This window comes from Juglans regia, chromosome 16 (genome assembly GCF_001411555.2).
Source record: "Juglans regia cultivar Chandler chromosome 16, Walnut 2.0, whole genome shotgun sequence".
Taxonomy (NCBI): domain Eukaryota; kingdom Viridiplantae; phylum Streptophyta; class Magnoliopsida; order Fagales; family Juglandaceae; genus Juglans; species Juglans regia.
The window spans coordinates 20,524,057-20,550,074 of NC_049916.1; the positions used below are offsets into that span (position 1 = coordinate 20,524,057).

General features: G+C 33.9%; 3 protein-coding genes and 1 non-coding gene across 6 annotated transcripts; 1 reads left to right on the top strand and 3 right to left on the bottom strand.

The window, feature by feature from the left end:
• The first annotated feature begins 1,681 nt into the window (after positions 1-1,681).
• Positions 1,682-12,586, top strand: LOC109003120 (protein GDAP2 homolog). 3 transcript variants are annotated; one of them, XM_018981113.2, is made up of 16 exons: positions 1,735-1,834; positions 2,298-2,711; positions 3,495-3,572; positions 4,000-4,055; positions 5,148-5,267; positions 5,377-5,447; positions 6,122-6,215; positions 6,400-6,603; positions 7,500-7,751; positions 8,272-8,380; positions 8,584-8,651; positions 10,031-10,100; positions 10,186-10,260; positions 10,363-10,454; positions 10,859-10,983; positions 12,306-12,586. In XM_018981113.2, exons 2-15 carry the CDS (start codon positions 2,397-2,399, stop codon positions 10,935-10,937), a joined length of 1,683 nt encoding a protein of 560 aa, XP_018836658.2. In that variant the 5' UTR covers positions 1,735-1,834; positions 2,298-2,396; the 3' UTR covers positions 10,938-10,983; positions 12,306-12,586. The 3 variants fall into 3 exon arrangements, with proteins under 3 accessions (XP_018836659.2, XP_018836661.2, XP_018836658.2); XM_018981114.2 differs by lacking the exons at positions 1,735-1,834; positions 12,306-12,586 and adding an exon at positions 1,682-1,724 and having other exon boundaries at positions 10,859-11,178; XM_018981116.2 differs by lacking the exon at positions 12,306-12,586 and having other exon boundaries at positions 1,692-1,834; positions 10,862-11,178.
• LOC109003121 (remorin 1.4-like) lies at positions 11,347-12,299 on the bottom strand. Its single transcript, XM_018981117.2, has 3 exons — positions 12,137-12,299; positions 11,836-11,917; positions 11,347-11,760 (listed from the first exon to the last, which is right to left on the bottom strand). Exons 1-3 carry the CDS (start codon positions 12,283-12,285, stop codon positions 11,569-11,571), a joined length of 423 nt encoding a protein of 140 aa, XP_018836662.2. The 5' UTR covers positions 12,286-12,299; the 3' UTR covers positions 11,347-11,568.
• Positions 12,587-14,569: 1,983 nt separating the features above from the next.
• Positions 14,570-14,643, bottom strand: TRNAT-AGU. Its single transcript has one exon. It is a non-coding gene; the product is annotated as a tRNA-Thr (tRNA).
• A 2,919-nt stretch (positions 14,644-17,562) lies between these two features.
• On the bottom strand, positions 17,563-21,175 carry LOC109003119 (probable leucine-rich repeat receptor-like protein kinase At1g35710). The gene is made up of 11 exons (XM_018981111.2): positions 20,869-21,175; positions 20,625-20,772; positions 20,457-20,528; positions 19,897-19,968; positions 19,457-19,528; positions 19,210-19,353; positions 19,037-19,117; positions 18,864-18,935; positions 18,660-18,731; positions 17,911-17,982; positions 17,563-17,808 (listed from the first exon to the last, which is right to left on the bottom strand). Exons 1-11 carry the CDS (start codon positions 20,957-20,959, stop codon positions 17,718-17,720), a joined length of 987 nt encoding a protein of 328 aa, XP_018836656.1. The 5' UTR covers positions 20,960-21,175; the 3' UTR covers positions 17,563-17,717.
• Between the last annotated feature and the right edge of the window lie 4,843 nt (positions 21,176-26,018).

The following is a 26,018-nucleotide window of genomic DNA, read 5'->3' on the forward strand; positions in this document are numbered from 1 at the left end:
ATATATAAAAAAAATCACCCAAGTTCTTATTTTGATTGTTATGCAGAAGGTGAGAGAGTGAGCCTAGTTTTGATAACATAGTTGGATACTGGATAGGGTATGCTGTACGCATCAGAAGTAGTTCATGCTGCAAGTCATGGACTATTTTAGTGCTTCCCTCTGAAATAATACCAAATTCAGCTCGTGATGTGCAAGTTTCTTGGTAACTAGTGAAAGTAGAAGCCTTTTATGGTCTTGGGAAACTGTTTGCATCGCATCTGCTTGAACTTCATCAAGTAATATAGCTTAATGTTGACATGCACTTGGAGCTGCAAACAAAATATAAGGGTGGCTGCGCGCACGCAGTGCCAAGAGACCAACTGCACAAGCAAGTTGTGCCTGCAGAGAAGCATTGACATCTGCATGTAAAACAAGATTGAAAGGGGTCTGAAGCTTACTTCTCATCCTTCAGGCTCCATTTATAACCTCTATGGAACAAGGTCGTAGTACAGATATGCGTATTAACAATGTTTTCTTTTTTAATAAGCTTATTAATAAATGATTTGAAAAATAAGAAAAGAATAGTTATATAGTGTGATATTGATAGTTTGAGGGTGCAATGCCTTAATTTTGATAATTTAAGGGGCAAAATGTAAAACTCTTATGCCTAGTTTGGTTTGGTAGATGAGATTATCTCGTCTCATCTTATATAATCATTATAATATTTTTAAATTTACACAAAATATAATAAACAATTCAACTTTTTAAAATTCTAAAATAAAAATAATATTATAATAATATTTTATTTAACTTTTAATTTTTATCTCATCTCATCTCATCTCATCTGGATAACCAGACAATATCTAATATGTGAATTCAATGAACGGTTATAATTGATTTTAGTTCTGAATTTTGCCACAAATGGTTGGCAAGAAAGGCTATCATTTCCCCAGTCAGAATGGAGATCCAAATCAAGCTGCTAACTGAAATTCTAATATTTCATAAATTCAATTTAAATTCGTATTTATATCGAACATAAACTTTTTGTGGAAAAATTAAGAAAGAGCAAAATAATCAGTAAACTGAAGAAAAGGTATGTGATTTGATTAATAAAAATAAGAAAATAGATTGAGTTCTCTTGGAATTTTCTACTCAAATTGACAAATTGGAGAAATAAATATACATTATATCGTTTGTTTTTCGAAAGAATTTTCTTTCAAATATTTTTGTGTGCTCGTCACATGTTTAATAAATATTTATACTTTTTTACAAATGAATTAAAAGAAAAATTTTCTATTATTTTTATAGTACGTACCGTCATTAATTTCAAAATTATGTTATATACAGTCATTTTTATTATTTTACGCAATCTATTAATATGATTAGTCAAAATAATTATTTTATATTAAAAAAATTGACTTAACCAATCACATTAATAAAGTGTATAAAAAATATATAAAAATAACTATATATAGAATTTTTATTAATTTCGTGGATAGCATTAATATTAATATATTTAAATAGTACTAAAAAATGATTGATAGTTGGATTTGGAATAATAACTTCGATAATTTGAAAGTTATGCAAAATAAAAATAAACAAAAACAATTAATTTTGTTTGGGATGGTAAAAGGGTCTTTCTAACGGGTAATTTAGTTTTTCCCGTTAATTTCCTGTCAAAATGAGCTTCGCCTCTCCACGCTCGTCAACCCACCAAATTTAGTTCTACTTTTTCACAATCACTGGTTCTCTCTCTCTCTCTCTCTCTCTCTCTCTCTCTCCCTCCCCTAGCCGAATTCTTGGGTTTCTTCAAAATTTTCTTTGTTTAATTTATCATTTCTGAGGAGAATTTCAGGTTAGGTTTCGAAACTCAACTTACATATGCGACTGGTTGCTATGTAAACCATCGAAATACAAAACAAAGCGGAGATTTGAATTTCAGCTAATGCTTACTTCCTTATACCGTGCTTTCATTTTTCTGGGAAGATAATTTTATTTTTAAATGAAAAGCTGGGTACTTTATAATGAGAGTTTTAGATTCGTTTTTTTTTTCTTATTTTCTAAGCTTCCAAGCGGAGCTGATACAAAACTTGAGTTATCCTTGTTTCTTTTGCTTGTGCCATCTTTTGCGAGTTTCATTTATCAAAATTTGAATTTGCCCTTTTTCTAGTACTTCTTAATTAGGGATCATTTGAAATTATAATTGGTTTGACAATGAAGATTGTGTTTATAGTTTACTGTTTTTTATATACTATGAGCACAGAGCATTGAGAATGATTACAATTGCGCTTACATATAAGAATTCCTTCATGTGGCAGTTGAAGTTTTGAGTTTGAAGGGACTGGCGTATGATGTGTTTGTGACTCTGGGTTTGAGAAGTACGACAATAACAGAGGTGGCTGTGATTGGGAGTTGTAATGAACCGTTCTGTAACTACGGCCACAGCCTGGGGTGGAGTGGCAACAGATAGAGGGGACTCTGTTGTTAGATTGGATCAAGTTCCACGTTGGAGTGATGCGGAGCATAGGTCTTTTTTGGAGTTTGAGAATGGAGGTCCTTCATTTTCTAATTCGCACATTCCTCATCCTTTGACTGCTTCTGGGGCGGAGAGTGGTAACAATGGAATAATATCGAGATTTCTGGTTGATCACGAGATTAACTCAAAGATATATCTTTGGAGGGGGAACCCATGGAATCTTGAGGTAGATGCTGTTGTAAACTCAACAAATGAGGTGAGCCCTTGATACTTTATCATCTGATCTTGCGTAAAATAATTACAGCGTGAATTTCAAAAAAATGATATAGATTTTTGCAATGGGAAAATCTTGAAGTTTAGTTTGACCAAATATGACATATGATCATAAGATAAAACCACGAGTCCAACAAAAATTTTGTTGGAATGATACATAATACCTTCAAAACTTTTGGGATCTTTTACGTTCACTCTGAATTGTCAACTTTCTTCTTTTAAATTACTTCCGGTTGGAAAGTGTAGTTTGTTTCTGTTGCTATTACATTTGAGGCAAAGATTTTCGAGGTCTGGAAAAAATTTCTCCTTTTCTTTTTCTGTTTAATTAATGCATGGATGTACCAGAAATGCTGGTAAAAATTATATGAATTCTGAATGAATGATGAACTTTGATGCCTAATGATGTTCTAGAGCTACTAACTTTCTGTTAAAAATTCCTTAAATGATGAGCGATTAAGAAATTTTCTACTTATCAAAAAAATGAAAAAGAAAAGGAAAACAGGAAATTTGCTTAAATCCCTCCACGTGCCACAAGGAGTGCTAATAGATACATGAGAAGCTCCCCCAAGGCAGCATGGGTTCCTCGGTATATTCTTCCCAAATTTTGTGAAAGTTGTTTTGAGTTTTCATCTCAGTGCAGCTGGGGCTGTTGATTATTCTCAGTTGAACTGCAAAACTAAGCATGCATGCATTGGATAGCCAATAAGACTTAACATTCAGACAATGTAATAATAGCTGATATATTTCAAAATTGGATGGTTAACAGAACTTGGATGAAGCACACAGTAGCCCTGGTCTGCATGCTGCGGCTGGACCTGCTCTTGCAGAAGAATGCGCTACACTGGTAAGAATTTTTTTTTTGTTTAGCCCTTTATTTTCTCTAAAAATATTTCATTGGTATATATTAAATGTCAATCAGATGCGGTCTTGAGGCATTCTTTGCCTGATCCTCCATAGTTTGGTTACAATGTAAGGTTAAAAAATAAATAGTCTGGATACACCATATCATTGTTGAGAATGTAGATTGCCATGCATAACTTGGTTTGGAGCTAGTTATTTCTTTCTAAATAAAGTTTTCTGATTGGTAAGGCCCTTTGCTGGAGATAAGAAAAGCCCAAGGTATTAGTTAATACCTGTTGGGGTGCAGAGTTTTGCTGGGTGGGGTTGTCTGAAAGCAAAGAGATGTCACAATGACCCCATGAGGAAATAGGACGCTAGATCTGCATTGGATCTCACTGGGACTGAACTGATATATCTTTGTCTCTTAACAGGGTGGATGCCGGACAGGGATGGCAAAAGTTACAAACGCATATGACCTTCCTGCTAGGTGGGGAGATTGGTGCATTTCTTATGTCTATATTTTATTTGGAAGTGAAGAAAGCAGAATATATACTATATTGGAAGCCCATTTTGTACCACTTTTCTCTTCAACTATGTGCCTACTGCCTTGGAGATCATATACATATGATATCTTGTGATTTCTAACATGAAGTTTAATATTTACAACAATCCTGTAACGCCCCATTAGAAGACTCAAGTCACATGACCTATACTCCAAAAAGACTAGTTAATGATACAATTAGAGCCCCATTGGAACATTGTAAAGAGCAATAACTTATTATTCTCAAGTAATGTGAGATCTCATACACCACCTACCCTTATCACTTATCAGAATGAGGTATCACCATCTCCCCCCATTATATTTCGGACGTGTTTGTCGGGCTAGTCGGTCGCAAGTGGAATGACTCAAATCCCACATTTTTTGTTGGAATAGACTTTGATACCATTTGTAACACCCCAATAGAAGACCTAAGCAACATGGCCTATACTCCAAAATGATTAATCAATGATAAAATTGGAGCCCTATTGGAATATCATAAGGAGCAAGAACTTATCATTTCTAAGTAATGTGAGATCTCATAAACCACCTATCCTTATAATTTATCAGAATGGGGGTATCACAAATCCCCCCATTTTTTGTTGTTTTTTTTAGATCAACTTTACTGTGATTTTTAGTTAATAGTGGCTGAAGCATGAGATTCTGTTGATATTACACGTGATTTCTTATCATTTACCCAACTTATTCAATGATTATATAAGCTATCTTTGGTTATATCTATTTCTTGTTAAGTAGAGATATATTCTATAATAATTCTTATGAGGATTTCTTAGATTTGGATATTACATCAGTCAATTTTGTGTTCAGGCTTCATGAGGTGGCTATCATATGTTTTGGTAATTTACCATATAATGTTTATTTTGCTTATTTTGCTCAATATCCACAACTCATTGTTATTTACTTGTAATATAAGTTTATTTTGCCAGTATTAAACGCATCACTGTTGGTCACACATCCAAAGCCAAACTGCATTCTCAAATGTAGAAAAACAAATGAATATTTCTTTGTGTATCTTGTCAGGAGAATTGTCCATACTGTTGGTCCCATGTATGCTGTGAAATACCATACTGCTGCAGAGAATGCTCTTAGTCATTGCTATCGTTCTTGCCTTGAACTTCTCATTGAGAATGGGCTTAAAAGGTTGTTTGGTAGCAAATTTTGTGCCATTTCTTTCTTATAATTTGCTCATCTCCTTTCCTTTAGTTTCATACACATGAGAACTTACTTTGCTTGAAATATATACATGCAGTATTGCTATGGGCTGTATATATACAGAGGCTAAAAACTATCCTCGTGAACCAGCTGCTCATGTGGCTATAAGTGAGATATTTTCCTCCTTGTTATAGTTTTCAAATTGATTATTGTGATGTTTTCCACAGATCACGAAAGTACTTAGTCTATATCCAGGAAACAACATGTATATTGAACTAGCCCATATTGTTATCCAGGAATCATATATTGGGTTTATGTATAAATTAACCATCATAAATGTCGCCAGTACATAAACTGACATCCATCAATGCAAACAATGGAATGCCTACAGTGCTGTTCTTACCAGGGAAGGGGTGGGGGATGGGGGATGGGGGAAGGAAATAGGCAAATCTGTGGTGTGTACTAACTTGTGAAGTCCTCAAATCAATCCCTTACTTTTTTCGGTTGTGATTGCTCCAGTTTTGTAACTTGAACCCAGTCTATCTATTTTCGTTCTTCTTTTTGATAAGTATTGGCCCCCCTTAACCCAATGGATTGGTAGGTTTAAATGCTTTAATAATATGTAGAATGACAAAGAGTATAATTGTCAAAATGCCTGCATCTGATGTGAGTGCCATCATGAATACACTTAACTCTTTTATTTGTATGGGTACGAAACTGAATAATTTTTCATGTCTTAACGTTTTGTGAATGTGAATTATTGTGTCAATGATTGTTTTTGGAGGGTTGAATGTTTCTAGTTTGTTCCTTCATGTCTAACTCACCTTTGGTTTACTTTCCAGGAACCGTGCGGCGCTTTCTTGAGAAGCAGAAAGATAAAATAACAGCTATTCTTTTTTGTACTATCACATCAACTGATACTGAAATATATAAGAGGTATATCTATGCTGCCAAATATACATGTTACCTTTTGTAGATGCCAAGTTTGTTGCTTTGTTAAATCAAATGATGACTTCTCAGTTATTTTATGCTATTTTCTATTATTTCTGTTTTGAAAACTTGTTTTTGGAACTCTGTTGGCTTTTGGTATTATTCCTTTTTACATTTTTTTTTTATGCAGGTTGCTGCCACTCTACTTTCCGAGAGATAAACATGAGGAGGAGGTGGCCATCTCAAAGCTTCCTGCAGATGTTGGGGATGAGAATGGTGGGACTATTATAGATGAACGTAAAATTAGAATAAAGCCTTTGCCCAAGAAGACAACTCCCAAGCCTCCCCAGGCTCCAATTGATCTTCCTGTTAGTGACGCTGGCTTGGTAAGAAGGTCAGTAAACTTTAATACATCTCAGAAAATCAATCACCATTGTTAATGGTATATTCATCTTTTAACTGATGGCTTGTTTGATTTGTGGGAATTATATGTAAGTGTTTCTGAATGAGTACTATCAATCTGAGGATTTTGTGCATCTGTTACAGTTGCATCTCTCTTTCTAGTTTGCTAAACGAATTTTTTGATTTATAATTAAATCTTGGAGAAATATCCTTCAAAGGAGTTATACAAAATAGTTATCTAGTAGCTAGAGGTTAAGATCCTTAAAAAATTAATTTATTCTGGTATTATGCGTAAATTTATGTCCTTGGTTGTGCAGATTGCAATGTGTGTTTTTCCCCTTTCGTTGAGTTACACACCACAATTGGGTCACCTTACATCTGTAAAGGGAACTTTGTCAAGGTTGTCTATTATCACTAAATATCATGCAATCCTTGTTTGATGCCACTCATGCCAGGTTGTTGGCATTATTATATGCTTCTTTCATCATGGATGTTAGTATATATCAGGAATGTGAGATAAGATTGTTCCGGCCTCCAGCTTCAGTGGTTATTGGCCATTGCTTGATGAGAAAAAGGGGAAGATCTGATATAAAATTACCCAGACCAACTTTGACAAGCTTACTGCTCTCTCTCTCTCTTTTTTTTTTTCATTTTCCTTGGTGATTTTACTTCTATTGCCACTATTGTCAAATATGAGAAATGCTTTACATATTAAAGCATAAATCAAATTAATTTAGAGAAAGCAAAGCATACAAGGATGTTATCTGAACACCTTCATATAAATTGGTTCTTCATATGTAACTGTGTCCCCTCTCGTTTACGCCAATGTTCACAGCTATTGATGCATACATTTCCTCTCTTTTTATTGGGTAATTGTTATTTTTTTAGGAATTCATCATACTTGGATTCATTTCTGGATCCTGCGTTCATGTCTTTAATAAAAGATCCAGATCAGAGACGCAAGGAAGAATGGGGAAAAGCCGCTCAAACACAGAAGGGTTGGAATTGTGCTAAAATGCTTGGATTTGGTGACCTTGGTGGACCTCCATTATCTGCTGCAGAGGAATACTCACTTCATTCTAGATACCTTGCAAAAGCAAATTCTCTTAGTCTTTCCGAAATAGCAGAGATGAAAATTGTGTAAACATCCATACTTATCATTTTTCTGTTTTACATGTATTGCACAGATTTGTGTTTTTACAAATTAATCGAAAAGTGCCTTGTTTGTTGTTCTGAATTACATTTTTTCCCATCATATGAAATTATCTATATAAATAAGATGACTATATTGATATAATTGATGGCAATCCTCATCACCTTGAGAACTGCCAAATTTGGTGAACTCTATGGCTCTAGATTCTCTCTCACCTGTTTTATGTTTTCTTTTCTCAGTGATCAGTGATCAGTGAATTCTTAGCCATTGTGACAGCTGTAAATATAGTGTACCCCTTGTTTATAGATTTTCCCTTGCCTATTTTATATTTGCCATTTTAGTTATTATTTTTTAAGCCTTTTGGGAAACCCTTGTCTACTTATGTAATTAGCCCAACTGTGAGATGTATAAATGATAAAGTTTTTCATTTATAGTGCAATGACTTTCTGCTAAGGGTTTATTTTTTCTTGGTTTACATTTAACACCAGATCTTTATTTCTATTTCAGTTACCGTGGTGGGGTAGACAGGGAGGGTCATCCTGTAATGGTTGTTGTGGGGGCACATTTTCTGCCGCGATGTCTTGATTTGGAGCGATTTGTGCTCTATGTAGTAAAGGTAATTTGGTTACTGCTGTTACTTTGACATGAATTAGTGTCTGCCGAAATGCTCCATTGTAGTTGGTTTTCAGATTCAGCAGTTATGGATATTTTGCTCCTTGATGTTGTGAAATGCACGAGCCATGTTAAATTTCTTGTTTTTTGTCTTTATGCATCTTGGCTGTTGTGACTAAGATCGTCATCTTTATTATTAAATGTCAGGAGTTCGAGCCCTTGATTCAGAAGCCTTATACTATTGTATACTTCCACTCTGCTGCATCTTTACAGCCGTAAGTATTAGATGAAAAAGGCATGAATTATATTGTTGTTGTCTGAATTCCATTGGTGGCTACCAGTGAAGGTGGGATTTGGTCTCTGTCTCTTGTATAATCCTAAGAAACTAGACCAACTTTATTATCTGGCACTTTGTAGCTTCCCACTGTCTTGCCTGCAATCACTGATGTTTACATCCAATGGATTTTGTGCATTTGAAGGGTGACCTTTATAATATTGAAATTGTTGATCTGTAAACTGCCCTGTCTTATGTGGTTTATGCCTCATGAGGTAGTATAAGTTGTGGAAGAATCACTTGCTTTGGATATTTATTAATTGTACATATAGGGGAAGAAGAGGGATACCCATGGTTTTGGGCATTTATATGATTACTTGGAACATCTAAATGCCAGCATGAGCTTGGTCAATTGTCAGCAGCTTGTACATTCAGTGGAGTGTTTGGCATATAGCCCATCTTCCATTGCTTGCTTGTTATCTAAGATGGTAGATATTTGCTGAGACCTATTGATAATATCCTTTTCTGTTCATGGAGGAACAATTGGACATTAGAATCATTCAGATTTAAAAAATATTGACAAAAAGTAACTTCTCTTTTGGAAGCTCATATGAGTATACCAAAACATCTCTTGAGAGCTCTATGTTGTGAAATGTTGTGCAAAACACACACACCAACGATGAGAAATAAAGTAAAAGCAATCACAATCAAGCACACGACGCACAATATACGTGGTTCGGCAAATTGCCTACGTCCACAGAGCTGCAAAAATCTTATTAACCAGAGGAGATTACAATCACTCAATCTTAACTCACACTCTCTAGAGCTTTTTGCTCTCTCACACAATATGCACTCACTAGACAATTGTTCTATCTCAAAATATGCTTAAGGCCGTACAAAAAAGTCTAATATGATATATTTATAGTAAACGTTGCTGGAAATCTTATCTGACAAAATCTGCGTACTTCGCTTGAGCGGCTGTCGAGCGAACAGCCAAATCAACATTGGCTTGAGCGGGTGTCGAGCAAACACTAGGATTTGTGTCTCGTTCGAGCTCATTGTCGAGCGGGACTCGAGTGAACTCTCGGACTTGAGCTTCGCTCGAGCCCAGTGTCGAGCGAACTTCGCTCGAGCGCACTGTTGAGCCAACTTTCAGCAAACACCTTTTTCAGCTCCAAAACTAGTCTCCGCATACACCCCAACACTCTAGGCTAGTAATTTTAATGGAAACGGGTGTTTGGCTGAGCTCTTCCATATGGCTCTCATTTTTAATGGAACTGGAGGAGGGTATCTAGGTATCTGGGTAGCTTTTATGCTTTATATGTGAAGTTCCTTCTAAAAGTAATCCAGTTATGGCTTAATATTTATTTCAATAAGCAGGCAACCGGACTTGGGATGGATGAGAAGATTACAACAGATACTTGGTCAGAAACACCAGCGCAATCTGCAAGTATGCACAGCTGAGTTTTTTGGTCTAACTAAGAACAATATATTTTCAATATTGGTGGTTCTGATCTCTTATCTGCCATACGTAGGCAATATATGTTCTTCACCCAACATTTGGGCTTAAAGCTTCAATATTTGCCCTGCAATTGCTTGTAGACAATTTGGTATGTCTGAAACTTATTTCCAGTTTAGACCTATGTTTCTTTGCTTTTATTTTTTCTTCCTTCATTACATTTATGTGTTTTTTTGTATGAACCAATTTTTAGGTGTGGAAGAAAGTGGTATATGTTGATCGACTTTTGCAGCTGTTCAGATACGTTCCTCGAGAACAGTTGACCATCCCCGACTTTGTGTTTCAGTTGAGTGTTGCTTTTCATTTTTCCCCAATTTTTAGTTGTTTTTTATTAGTCAGGTTAAGTATTGCAATTTTTTATAATGAGCGCCGCATGACAATTTGGCTCTTGGCAGACACACACACCACTTACGATATATAGGATACACCAGTTATGATATATATACATATGTATGTGTATGATATATATACATATATATGTATGTATATGATTATCAAAAAGGGTAGCCTGCGCATTTATTTATTAGGGTGTCCAACTCCAACCGAGTGGCTAAATATAAATTGCTGGACTGAGTCATTTCCTGTACCACTTTGTTGCAACTTGCATGCTATTTCTGGTCTAATTGATAATAGCAATATGCAACTCCAACAACTTCAAAATTTGATTTGGATGTTTTAATTACATTTAGCAGGCATGATTTAGAAGTGAATGGAGGGAAGGGTCTCATTGTGGACCCGAGAACAAAATATGTACATCAACGACCATAGAAATCCTGAATGCAGTTCCATCAAGTGATTAAAAGCAGGTCCACAGGTTGTGATTTTTTCATTTGTTTTTCTCTATTTTAGAAGTGCAAGAAATATAGATGTATACCTGATCGTTTCGATTTTATTTCTGGTGCAATGATCTGCTTGTTCCTGAAGATGGAAATAACGTTCTTTCTTTTTGTATTATCTTGGTGAGTTTTCAATATAATAAAATAAAGGCTTATTTGCGTCTGTTTAAATCTGGGCTATGGGCTTTGATGGACGGTAATGAAGTTTTGTTTTCTTGCATTTACATACCTTGTATAATTATCAAGGCAAATCATACACACACTGTTCAAACTTCACATATATTTTGGTCTAGTTTTTTTATTTTTAATTAAAAACATAGACCAAATATGCCCTCAACATTCATGAATGATGTGATGTTGTCCACAAACAATAGATAAATCAATTCAAATCAATGTAATTATTGAATCTCTTACTTTTAACTCTTATAGGCAAATTCTCTTTGTTATTGAACGGCACATCATATAAAGAAGTTTCCATTGGCCTAAGAGAATGTTTACAGCTTGCAGAACTTTTAAGATTTCCTTTTGTCTGTAAAAAACAGATGAATTGGGGTTCTATATTTTCAGCAGCATAAACCCGTATTAGGATCTTTCCCAGTAGTTCTAATTCTGTTTGCCTTCTCTTTTGCTTTTAACTCCTCATTCCTTCGTCTTTTCTCTGCCTTCACTTTTGCTGCTTCTGCAGACTGATCAATGTATTTGATGTTGTTTCTGTATTCTTTTACAGTTCTTTCCCTTCTTCTTGCCACTTCACTCTGCATCCAAAAAGAGATTATCAGTCCCTATTTCATTATTCTGAATTAGCTTTGGAAAAGAGAATGAAACAAAACCTCTGTCCTTTCTAGTCGTCTTTTGGCTTTTGCCTTCCTCTTTTCCTCCCAGGAAGCTATTATGGATTCTAGCTTCTCATACCTGAAAATCTCTCTGTTAGTGATAAAGAGCTCATATTTTTAGCTGCTTGAAATTTGGGCAGTGACTTGAAAATGTTAGCTCGTGTTTTTATACTTGTTTTCTGGCTTGAATTTTAATGTCTATCATTTGAAACCTTGAAAACTCAGGATGACTAGTTTAGTATTCCGTCCAGTTTAATTTTTCCTAGTTCAAGAGACCACTCTCGAAATCAACACATACCAGTTTTTTATCTTATCAAACTCAGCTTTCTCCCAATTGTCTGCTTTTGTTTCGTCCATTAAAGATCCCGTTGTACTCTGTTCTTGGGGGTCAGTTGGTGGGATTACAGGTATTGTTGAACTCTTTCTTTGGATTTCATTTGGTGGCATTGCTGGTTTAATGGTGGCAGGCAGTTCAGGTTCTGGTGCTGCAGTTTCAGGTTGTATGATGACAGTGCTGTTCAAGTGCTCGGCCAAAGTTGGAGTCTTTTTAATTGAAGGGACAGGCCGAATGTGCTTTTTGGGAATCTTTTCAGTCGTTGCAGCAGTTATTTGAATCTCTCTATCTTGGCCTTCTGGTACTTTGATTGAAGTTTCACCTAATACAGATCATCTCAAGAACTTTTGTTGAAAATAATTATAATCAGGAATTCATAACTTTCAGTACTCATGCACCGTGTCTTCTACCTGAGAATCGCTTGGATACCCTACCAAATTCAGGGGCCAAGCTTGGTTTATCCTCCTCCTCTTTGCTGTTGATTGTGATCGAAGAGGTTTCAGGGTGTTCCCTCACCTCTTTTTGATCTGGGATGCCTCTTTCTTCAAGTCTTTTGATGGCCAATGCAACCGCTGCCACTGCAGCTGTACGCTCTATTATATTGCTTGGATGATAATCCTGACTCATTTGCCTAGAGAACTGTCTTTGGAACCACTTCTGGGATTTCGTTTCCTCTGTAAGACAAAACATTAACTAGGGTTTGTGATTGATTGCTACTCCATCCATACAACTAGCTTACCTTTGAAACTTTGAGTTTTCCGAGGTGGTGCTCCTTGATCCAGCTGCCAGCCTCTTCAGTCTCTCCCTTTTTTACACTAGAATATCTCAACCTAGCGGAAGTAAAGTCACAAATGCAGCTAATGATGCATATAAATCTGTAGCTTTCATCTCTCATGCATGCAAGTTGCAATCATTGTCTTTGATGACCTTTCAATTGACTTAACTACCATAACCCAGTTGCAGCCACTTGGGATAGAAACTAGTTTACTTAAGTGTATAAATTCTATCGGTAGCTAACACATTAATTTCTGGAATTTAGTTTCTAAAAATTCTAGTGGCAGCTCAACATATCCCAAATCATCATAATTATCAAGGGTGCTAAAACGCAGAAGGATAATTATCTGGAATTTGTGTGCTGATGTATGGATAAAGACATGCACCCGCAACAACCATCCAGGAAATTTATATAACTGCAAGCATTTTCATGGTTAAGAAGCGGATTACCCTGTTTCCTTGATCAAAGCGTCGATAGTTTGAGTCGTTGAGACGAAGTCTGTTCCAAAAATTCTGCTTCAGCAATGATCTGCTATTCATGGTCTGATGTTTATTTGAAGGAGAAAGCATTAGAGGAAACAAATGGACATAGAAGTTTGCTCCAAGGCTGTGATTAGAGATGGGGGAGCGAGCAAGCAAGCCAGCCTAGGTATGCTTTGCATCTTAGGCCTGGTTTTGAATCTTACTAATCTTTTGAGAGAAGAAAAGTATTCTTTAATTTCACTGGATGCTTAGCCTTTTTTTTCTTTTCAATATACTGGAAACCATCTGTCACTCTTCAAAAGAAAGAGTGGTACGAAGGAACTTGCATCAGATGCCAAATAATATATGGGTAATGCTACTGAGACCGATGATGAACCGATGAAATTTGAGTAACAAGTGCAAATGTACTTTTTTTTCCTTTTATTTCAATCATTTTTTTTATATATCTTTAAACATTTTTAAAAAATAAAAAAAGTATCAATTCATTAATAGTCACTTTCTTAATCGGTAAGTAAAAAAATAATAATAATTCAATAGGTAACTTTTATTGGTAACTTTTATTGGTTCAAGTAGCATTTTCCATAATATATTCCTGTGCACAAAGGTTGTTTACAAAACTTCATCTCCTCTTAAGCCAAATACTATATAAGATTCTGCACATCCAATATGCATTCTTGGATGTTTGATTCATCCCATTTAAGGACATGCTGTGATTGTTAAGACCCGCATGAATAATCTTTAAAGTTGGATGAAATTATGTAGACCGAACTCTCAAATATATTGATCAAACCCTTGGTCTGATAACATAAATCTTTATTGACCAGATTCATATGACTCGATCTCGTATTTTTTTAAAACAAATTTAGGTTACGTTTAGGTAGTGAGGTATTCACAGGCATTTTGTGGTTCCAAATTCCACTAGCCAGATAGACACTTGAACCACTAAAGATGGCATTCAAAATCCACACATAATTAATTATAGAAATATGGTTGAAAGAACCCTCAACATAAAAACAGAGCATTAAAAGATTGGGCATACCAATCCCCGACGAATGCATTCGAGAAAAAGTTGATGCCTTTTGAGTTTTGACTACGGGACTTGCTCTTCAAAAAATATGTGTATCTACATCTGAGGTCATTTGCTTTCGTTGAGAGTCGAACTCAAGACCTCCCGCTTACTAAACGGGTGCTCTAACCAACTGAGCTACGAAAGCTGCTTGGCAATGAGGGCATTAATAAAATTTTAGCTTTAGATAATTACAACATGCACTGTTTTACAATGATGCAGAATACAACTTAAATTATGCACGTGAATAGTACGGTGTAGAGGCCTTGGCGCACTAGTGGTGAGCTGAACAAACTTTGGTTAAATTTGATTAATAAATTTACTTTTACAAATTTAGGTCGTTACTCTTTAACAACATCAAATAACAGACTCAACAAATCTATCACTATTTTATTAAAATATTGATTTTGAACTTTTCATTTGTTTTAATTCTAGTTCTAATTTGAATATTTATTCGTTCTTAAATAATTACACATTAATTTTTTAACGTTCATATTATTCCAACGGATAAAATTTTCTTACGGTATTTTTTTTACGATGGTCATATTTTTTCAACTGATAGATTTTTTCTTGTAGTAAAGTTTATAGTTGTAGTAAAATTTATGGTGTATGGTTGTATTAAAGTTTATGGTTGTAGTAAAGTTATTAAAGTTTATAGTTGTATTACAATTATTAAAGTTGCATCAAACAAACGTTACTCTATAAAAAATAAACATCATTGGAGTTAAAGACTCTTAAAATGTTAAATAAAATCCGAGATTCAAAACATCAAATAAACATTACTCTATAATTATAAAAAGGCCAACAAACCACAAATAAAATATAACTCCATAAAAAACATGATAGCTAGTTTTTCTTAGCACAACTTGCAAATTTTTCTATTTGTCGTTGAAGATAGTATTGTTGTAGCATTGGAGGCATAGTACTTGTATTTATCGTCATAATTCTTTCTTCTTTTTTTTTTTTCTTTAATCTGTACTTTCTCTTGCTCAAGTTCCATATTTTCTTTTTGAATACGCACTTCCTTTTGCTTAAGACTCACTTCCTCATGCCTAAGAGTCACTTCCTCTTGCCTAAGACACAATATCTTATTGTCATGATCAAGTACTTCTTACATAAGTACGAGTTTACTTTTTCTATCTTCATTCATCTTATTTAGTACCACAAGAGAATCTGAATCCGTTATTTCTTCTCTTTTTTTTCTCTTTTTCTGCTTTATGGCCCATTGGTCAATCCAAATTCAAAGATGCTGTATGAAAATCCAAATTAGAGATGTGTAGTTAAGTGTAGAATCAAAATTCTTATTAACCTCAAAATATTTATATTTTTTTCCATAATATTATCTATTTTTTTTATCTTTTCCTTGTACCGCATCTAAGAAAACTTTAAGTCATCCCTCCATTAGCATCAAATCTTCCTCGTTACTAAATTATTACCTCGTGATTTTTGTTCTCTCGATTCAACCTCAATAACCTCAACTCGAGATGGAGAGAGTTGTTATTTATGAATCTTATTTGTGGCACTCATAAAAAAATCATTATTATTTAGAAAATTTGTGAAATAGGAGTGTATGGATCCATTCCTATCAAGACAAGTGAGGAAATGAGGAGTTTGAACTCTAAAGGTGAAAGATATTTACAACAAAGCTAATTAAAAATATGATACTGCCGAGAAAACAATCGACGCATTTCAACATTTAGATCGCGAGGGATTTCATCAATTTCTGAATGGATTTCAAACGCATTAAACTCTACAGGTATGGGTATGTAATAAATAAATCGAATTCTCCTGGGCCATCATCTACAGGTATGAGTATGTAATAAATAAACTTTTTGACCATAAACTCTACTGAACCTCAGAGCCATACCTCTAATGCACTTAAAAGGACAAACATCACCAACCACCAAGGTAAAGAATCAGAAGCCATAAACCAAAAAACACAGGTATGAGTATGTAATCATTCTACTGAACCAAAAACCTCGATTGCTAATCACAGTACCTGTTTTTGGGTCACCTTCGGCCAACTGAGACCCAACACTAGACGTATACACACCTTCGGCCAACTGAGACCCAACACTACCTCGATTTCCCTGTGACCCACGCACACGCAGACCGATATCAAACCATGGGTCACCTTCGACCATGGCAAACCTTCCCATGGATCCCGAAACAGAGAAACACCCACCTACGGGATTTACGGCAATCACAGAGAAACACCCAAAACAGAAAAATCTCCTAAATCTTTCACAGATTTACGAACAATCAAATGGAATGAACAAATCAAATATATATATATATATATATATATATATATATATATATTAGCTCCAAATCAGAAACAATGTGAAATCAATTTTCTGGAAAAAAAGAACTGAGAAAGTGAAGAAAGAAAAAAAAAAAAGGCAAACGACTGGATGGGTTACTAGGAGTTCGGCAGATACAGTGGAAGACGTGGCGTACTAGGAGTCGCTGCAGCTGCTGGATTGGCTGAAATGAAGGAGTTCAAGCTTTTCTTCGTGGTTTTCTTTTTGCGCGGGACGCAAAGCAGGCGGGAAGAGTATATTTTATTCCTAAAATAAAATTTGACCAGCAATTTGGGCTAGTCAGAACAAAACAAAAGAGGGTGCCCATGTCAAATGTTTTTCTTGGGGTTTTTCGCCTTTTGTTGGGTTCCCCATGACTAGAGCCTTATCATTGCATCGAAACCTTTTTAGGCATATGCACCACGGCAGTGGAATTTTAAATATAACAGTTATAACCAGCACCGATGAAACATTTTTCACTCCATCTCTACATAAAGTATATCCCTTTTGACAAGTAAATAACTATATATCCTCATGGAACAATTTGAAAATGGGCATATATTCCTAATTTTAACTTTATAATATTTTTATTTAACTTTTTCTCTTTCATTTCTCAAAACCTAATAGGCAATAAAACATATTAACTCAAACTATTTTACTATTATTCACAGATATACTGAGATATTCTAAGTATCCAAACGGGCCCTAATTGTTGAAGGTGTGGAACTATTTACAGCGTCAAAAGACTCAAAACACAATTCCCATCAAATACTAAACTTCTAGCCAAAATTCATTAATAGCACAATCATGGATGAACAAAAATTAAATTTCCCATTTCAATCAGAGAATTAAATGAACCTTTCATTCGGGCAATACATATATGGTATCTAATCTAGCAAAGAATAAGTTGTTGCCTTAACTAAACGATGAACTCAATGTCAGAAACCTCAAGGACTTTGTGAAAACCTATTGGGTTTACGCCTGGGCGGAATGCATTTCCTTCAATGTACCTATAAAAACATTAAATTAACATTAACTTACTTGATTCCATGCTTGAACTCAGGATTGGTGGCTTTCAAAGATTTGAGCATTCAAAAAAAAAAAAACCTCACATTTCTTTCAAGAATGGGTGTTTATAGAAAGCATCAGGAATTCTCCCTGTAAACTGGTTGTGATCCAAGTACCTGAAATTGAGTACAAGGAATCTTTCACAGACTATACCACGACAATTTCCTCCACAAACAATGACAATATAGTGCAATGATGCATATATCCACCAACTTTAGAAAACAGAAAAAAGAGAATGCATTTCATGAGATTTCAACTAAAAGATGAATGCCTGCGCAGAGATGCAAGTTTGTTGTGTAGCTAAGACAAGCCATGTAATGCATGTCACGATATTGAAGGTTTTCGATTCTAATAAAAAGCAGCAACTCAGACACCAAGTTAGGAAGATAAGCAGGCTGTGTAATTATGGACAGCCCATAACTTGTGGCAGACATTTCCATTACATTGAATTATTACCATTCATTTGTCTAAAAAACACCACAGCCTTGGGGGTGCCATTAGCAAGCGGCTGAAAATAATAAGCAACAAAATATTACAGAACTTAAAGAGCATTTATCTAAGTATAGGAATGTTATGTATAAGGGAATTTTGCTAGAATGATCAAATGATTCATCATCAGCAAAATAAAAATGCAAATTTAGAGACTACAAGTACTTACTAATCATATTATCTATTAATGTGTTTTTTCCAATGAAAAAAGGCAGCAGATCCTTCACACCCATCTCTATGAAAGTTTACACTAGCTAGTCAAACGCAACTGGGATTAGCAACAAACATTCTGAAAGAGACTCACAAGTAAGTCAGTTTAGGAATACGAGCGAGTCCAGATGGTATTACTCCAGACATTTTATTGTAGGAGAGGTACCTGTGAATGGTAATTCAGTCAACAGTAGGGACCAGAAATAGAGTGTACAAGAATAAGCCATTTTCATGTCAACAATTGCAGAGAGACAGAGAGAGGAGCAAGAAAAAAAGAAGACAGAGAAGTAATACTTACAAGATTTCCAAGTTGGACAAGTTTGCAAGCTGTGCAGGTATTCCTCCCGTTAAATAGTTATTATTTAGATATCTGCATATCAGATTTACATAAAGAATACAGAAACTTATCACTATGCTGCAGTCCACGGTCTCAAAATATCAATAAAATGACTGTAAATTCTCCAAGCTTACAGGTTGCGAAGGGCTGGAAAGCACCCCTCAATGCGTATGAGTTCCCTTATAGTACCCACCAGATGATTGTTGCCAACATCCCTAAGAACATGTAAAATCACAATGACCATGTTAGAAGTGTGATGGAAATGCATGCCCTACATCAAGATGCAGAAGAGAATATAGATTGTTACAGGTGCCGAAGATTTTGTAGAGTTCCCAATTCTGGAGGAATTCGCCCAATCAAACGATTTTCCTGCAGATAGAGATAGCGAAGCTCTGGAAGGTTTGAAAACTCCCTAGGAATTTCACCTTTGAAGTTATTGAAGCTTAAATATCTGCATGAATTTCAAGAAACAACACTTAATTCTAAATAGTATGAATAATATGAACAGTATCCACAAACATAATTTTATGGTCACAGAAGTTAAAGTTACTCACAGATGAGTTAGACTCCTCAATTCACCAATTTCAGGAGGTATGGCATCTTGTAGTTTATTCCACCTCAGATTACTAAGAAAAATAAAAATTCAAATTAAATTAGAACTAAAAGATCAAAACAATGAAATGAAGTAAAGCTTTCAACATTTGAACTACATATGCTAAAGCTTATAATCGAGCAGGGAAAGGGGGGGGGGGGGGGCATGTTCTTCACAAAGGCACAAACTAACAACTGTAACTTGCTTAGAATGAATTTGTATGTCTTTAGTGATAGATGGCCACTCTATCAAGCTCCCAAGGAACATTGAATAAAATTGCAAGTCTAACTATGAAATTAAAGAGGGAATACAAAGATCCAAATAATATGTGCACAAGTTAAAAATATCAATAACATTATTAAACATACTAATGACGATCGAAGTAATAGTAAAGGATGGTACAGTATTTTAAGCCGCTTCAACCGTCCGATCTGAGGAGGAATTGGTCCAGTCAACTTGTTATTGTGTAGATCCCTGTCATGTGGATACAATCATGTTATCATAAACCTTTGAAGAAATATATATATATATAAAAAAAAAAAAAAAAAAACCTTTGAAGAAACAAACAAGTTATGAACTCATCTTTAAATTTTTAATAAGAGGAAGACGACTTTTAACTATACTGAATAATAACTTCCAGTTACTACTCGCAGTTGTGTATGTTAAAAACAATGACTTCGGATAAGTTCATGTCCGATAACATTATTTATGCCAAATTGGTATTCCCACTACAAGCATATTGATTTCCATCCTAGAGGTTTAGCATCAAACTGCCCACGAACATAAGAAGATTTGAGAAGGAAAAAATCATGAGGATTCCATCCATGAACGTATGATTGAAAGCCAAATAAATCAAAATAGAATGAAGGAATGGACATAAATCCCTTTAAAAATGAAGGAGCCAAGTTATCGAAATGACATTTTATATATTTCCAATAAGATTAGTCATAGAAGAAGCTTACAGCCTAGTGAGATCCAACAGATTGGTCACAGCAGTAGGAAAAGGCCCCACAATCGACACCGCGTAAACCTCCCTGCAAAATATAAACCAAGCAGTACTCTGATATAAACCTCGTTTTCCTAAATTCGTTGAATTCCGATCCAATGAGAACGAGAAAGGAGAAGCATACAATTCAGTGACCACTCTGTAATCGCCTTGAGTGGAGCAGGTGACCCCAGACCAGGGCGGTAGATCGCCGTCTCCACAAGGATCGTCTCCCACCCATGCGTACACCACCCTCCACCCCAGAGACGCCTTGATTTCATTCAGTGCTTTCACTGAACCCAATTGTGAAACTCGGTTCGGTAAGATCGACAACTAAAAAAGAAGGAAAGAAAAAAAAGAAACAAGATAGAGAGGAATCAGAGAGTTACCATCCCGTTTGAGGGTTTTGGAGAGAGCGAGGTTCAGTAGCGAAGCGGAAATGAGAATCGTAGAGAGTGCAAGCAAAGGTAAACGCGCCATTAAAAGGGACGCCGAGAATTCTACCTCTCTCTCAAAAAATGAGGACCGAGTTTGTGAGCATTACAGGTCTGAACATTAATCTAAGAGAACTCTCTGTTTTCGGTAGTTGATTACTCGCGAGTTGAGAGTGACCACCATCATATACCAGCTAATTAATTTACTCCTAGCTTTCCAACGCGGCATCGAAGAGAGCCTCTTCCGACATGTTTGGTTACCTAGAAAGCGAACGAAATGCTACTTTATCCACTCAACTTGTCCCTCATTTTGATACATCTATCTATTTTAATTTATTTTTACTTAATAATTAAGGAAGTGACTATATGTATTGATATTTTTTTTATATATATTTTAAAAATATTTTAAAATGATAAATAAAGTATAAATAAAAAAATTGAAAAAAAATGAAAAAGACATTTTAGCTTAGTGGTCACTCTGAGTAGGTTATTCTGGACAGCAGAATAGCACCGCTCTTTTCCTAAATGCAACTTAATCGGAGTTGAATTTAGACTTTCGATTTTGGACCATTTTTAGCTTCATATTTAGTTCATTTTAAAAATATTTTTTTGTGGGTTTTCAAATTTCAATTTTTTTAAGAAATTAAAAAGTAAAATTAAATCATTCACTACTAATTTATTTCTTATTTCTATACTAGACTTATAGTATAGTGTTTAATTACATATTATCATACTATAGTTTTATATATTATTTTTAGTGTCTATTTACATGTTATTATACATTAGTATTACATGTTATTATACTAATGTCTAACTTATTTTTAGCTTAATTATATACTAGACTTTCTAGTGTCTAATTATATATTATTATAATTTAGTAAATTAGTATATGTGTTATTAACTTATTATACTAAACTTCTATAAATACTGTTATCTAACTTATTTCTATATTTGATTATGTATCATAGTAATATTATGATGTTTACATATATTAAACTATCATTTGTCGATTTATATTATAGTATAAGTATATTATTTTTTAATAATTAGTAATACTAGTATATTATTGAATTTAACTATATAAATTCTAGTTATATAACAATATAACTATACTAGTATATATGATAAATATATAGATAAATATATATTTTTATAATATATGTACAATATTAGAGTCGAAACATAAGGATCATAAAGTCAGAGCCAGTCCAACGACACATCCAACTCTGATTAAAAAAATTAAAAAAGAAAAAATTCAACTCCGATTTCGTTTTATTAGAATAGAGTTGGAATCAGATTTTTAAATTTTTGCTAGAACTTACTTACCATGAGCAAAGTGGAGGGCAAAATGGCAGCTCCCATAAGACTGGTTAACGTGGTTGTTTTTTTTTGTTTAAAGGGTAGAGAACTCCCTTTAACGTGGTTGCTTGAAAAGCCCCTAGTGTTGTCTATAGCCACCTCGCTCGTGTGGGGGAGGGCAAAACCACCTTATAGTTCGCGGCCACCTCATCCTCTGCTGAGTTCGCTGGCGATCCACCCCCATTGTGTTTAGGGGTGTAATTTTAAATTGGAAAATCGGACCGGTTTGGTCCGGGACCGGTTCTTATAATGTAAAAATCGGGTGGTTCCGATCATGTTCCAGTTTTGAGATTTTTCGGCCCAGACCGGACCAGACCGGTTAATTAAAAATATATATATAAATAATATTTATATTATTGTATATATAAATTTTATATAAAATATTTTATATATATATATATTAATAATTATATATATGAAATAATATCATATATGAAATAATTTCTTATTATAATTTATAAATTATTACATAAAATGTTAATACTAAATCATTAAAAGTTTATAACTAATACTAATAGTCTAATAAAGACTAATGACTATAGTTATACTTATAATTAATACTACAAGTTTTTACTAAAAGTTTATAACTAATACTAATATATAACTTATAACTTATAACTATACCAACAATCTAATATATAAGTTTATAACTAATAGTTATAGACTATTTAACTATTTAACTAATACTAATAGACTAATAGTCTAATATAAACTATAGATTATACTTATACTTATAATTAATACTAAAAGTTTATAATTAATACTAATATATAACTATACTAATAGGCTAATATTAATACTATTATATAGCCTAATATATTATATAGCTATACTAATATACAAGCCTATAACTATTTAACTAATAGTCTAATACTAATAGTTTAATATAGACTATAGAGTATAGTTATAGTTATACTAATATAGTTATACTAAATCACTATAACTGGTACTAATATATAACTATACTAATATGCTAATATTAATATTATTATATAGTCTAATATATTATATAGCTATACTAATATATAAGTCTATAACTATTTAAGTAATATTAATAGTTTAATATAGAGTATAGTTATAGTTATACTAATATAGTTATACTAAATGACCATAACTAATACTAATATATAACTATACTAGTAGGCTAATATTAATACTATTAGACTAGTCTAATATATTATATAGCTATACTAATATATAAGTCTACAACTATTTAACTAATATTAATAGTTTAATATAGACTATAGTTATAGTTATACTAATATAGTTCTACTAAATCACCATAACTAATACTAATATATAACTATACTAGTAGGCTAATATTAATACTATTAGACTAGTCTAATATATTATATAGCTATACTAATATATAAGTCTATAGCTATTTAACTAATACTAATAGTTTAATGTAGACTGTAGACTATAGTTATACTTATACTAATATAGTTATACTAAATCGTTATAACTAATACTAATACATAACTATATTAATAGGCTAATATTAATACTATTAGACTATGGCATATTAAATGTATACCAAATATATATATATATATATTATAGTCTAATATATAAAATATTTGACTATAGTATATTAAATGTATTACAAATATATATAGTTAATAGTTATATTAAATCACTATAATCACTATAATCTATAGTCTATTAAATGTATTACAAATATATAAAAATTTTAATTATCATTTAAAAAAAAAACATATTGAAAAGATTCAAAGAATAAAACTTTAATTAAATAGTAAATGGCCAAAGGCCAAACGGCGCCGTTTTAATCTATTTGAAAACTCTAAAATCTAATTCATCTCTTTCCGTCTTTCGTGAACTCAGCAGTCAGCGCCTTCGTCTCTCTCGTCTCTCTCTTCTTAGTCACAGAGTTCTCACTTCTCACTCACTCTGCTCTCGCCTCTCGCAGCAAGCTCTCTCCATCTCTTGTGCCATCGTGCCGCGTGTGCATTGTGCTCGGTGGCTCACTCTTTCGCAGTCGTAGCTCTCTCTCTCCATCTCTCAGTCTCAACTCTCAACTCTCCCGCCTCTCAACTCTCTCGTCTCTCAACTCTCTTGTCTCTCACTCTCAACTCTCCCGTGTCTCACTCTCTCGTCTCTCAACTCTCTCGTCGCTCTTAATCTCTCTTCTCTCAACTCTCTCGGCCCCTGTTTCAATCTCTCTACCGATCTGCCCCCACGGTAAGTTTTTTTTTTTTGAAATTACATACTAGCAGTAGCCTACTCTACTATGATTTTTGTGATTGGATTTTGTGATATTAGGGTTTTTGTGAATCTTGATTGCCAATTGGGTTGATTGGGTTTTGTGATATTACTTATTAGGGTATTTTTTTTTAATCCGAAATTTATTAGTGTTTGTTATTGTCGATTGGGTTGTTGTTGGTTGTGGCCTAGGCTTTGTTGTTAAATTGGTCTAATGCCCATTCTCCTATAATGAAATGAACCATTCTACTCAAACCTTAATTAGGTTGATCGCCTAAAACCCTGACCTTGTGGCCACTTGACCCAGTCATTTAATTCCAGACAGAAATCTGAGTTCTAGATTTATCACCAGAATATGGAATCCATCCCTATCCCAAACAAAATCAAAACGAAGCCTGCTGCTTTTTCTTATTGTCATTACTTGAGATCCAAAATGTACAATAACAACAACAACAACAACAACCACCTCATAAACCGAAAAATCAGACCGGATAGGACCGGAAACCGGTAAAATTGAAAGTACCGGTTTATGAGGGTAACTGATGCATAATCGGTTTTGAAAAATACAAAACTGGTACATATCAGTTCGGTCCTAGATTTTGTCCAAAATCGGACCGGTTATACCCCTAATTGTGTTAATAATATTTATCTTTTTATTTTATTTTTATTTTATCTATTTTTAATTCTCTTTTTCTTTGAAAGAATGTTATAGAAAATAGGGTTGTAATCGAGCCGAGCTGAGCCAATTTTTGGCTTGCCGAACTCGTCTCGACTCAAAATACTCGAGCTTGAGATTTTTTTTTTTATTTTTTGTTTGAGCTTGACTCGATAAGCTAAACACTTAACTCGAGTTCGAGCTCGAGCTCGTCCTACAAACAAGTTCGAGTCGAGCCGAGCTTGAGCTCGAGCTCGAATTGTGGATTTTTTATTTTTTGAATAAGATTTAATAATTAAAAAATAAAAATCTAATATTAAATTTATACAGCTAACAAGTAGAATCTCTATTGAATTATAAAATTTTATAAAATTTATAAGTAATTAATATCTTACTAGTTGATATTTATCCAAAATAACAATATATTATATGCCTACATATATTATTAGTACATACACTTAATATGATAGCATATATATATTTCATATATGGTTTTCACATACTAGTATATTAAATTATTAAGTTTTATCGATAAATTATAAAATATACTTATGAAGTATATTCACTATATAGACTTAAGTAATTAGATTACATATTATATATTTAATTATAAAAGTGGTTTGCTTATATTATTAGTTACTATATATATATATGTGTATATATACATAGGTGCATGTATATATTTATCAATATATGATTGAGTTTTAATCAAGTTGAGCTAACGAGTCGACTCGAGCATAAACGAGTGAGCCTTAACGAGCCTTAGCCGAGTCGAGTTGAGTTTTGTCGAGTATGTGTCGTTTACAATTCGAGTGGGTATCTGTTTTCACGAGCGATCTTTTTTTTTCATGAATCGAGTTTGATTCGA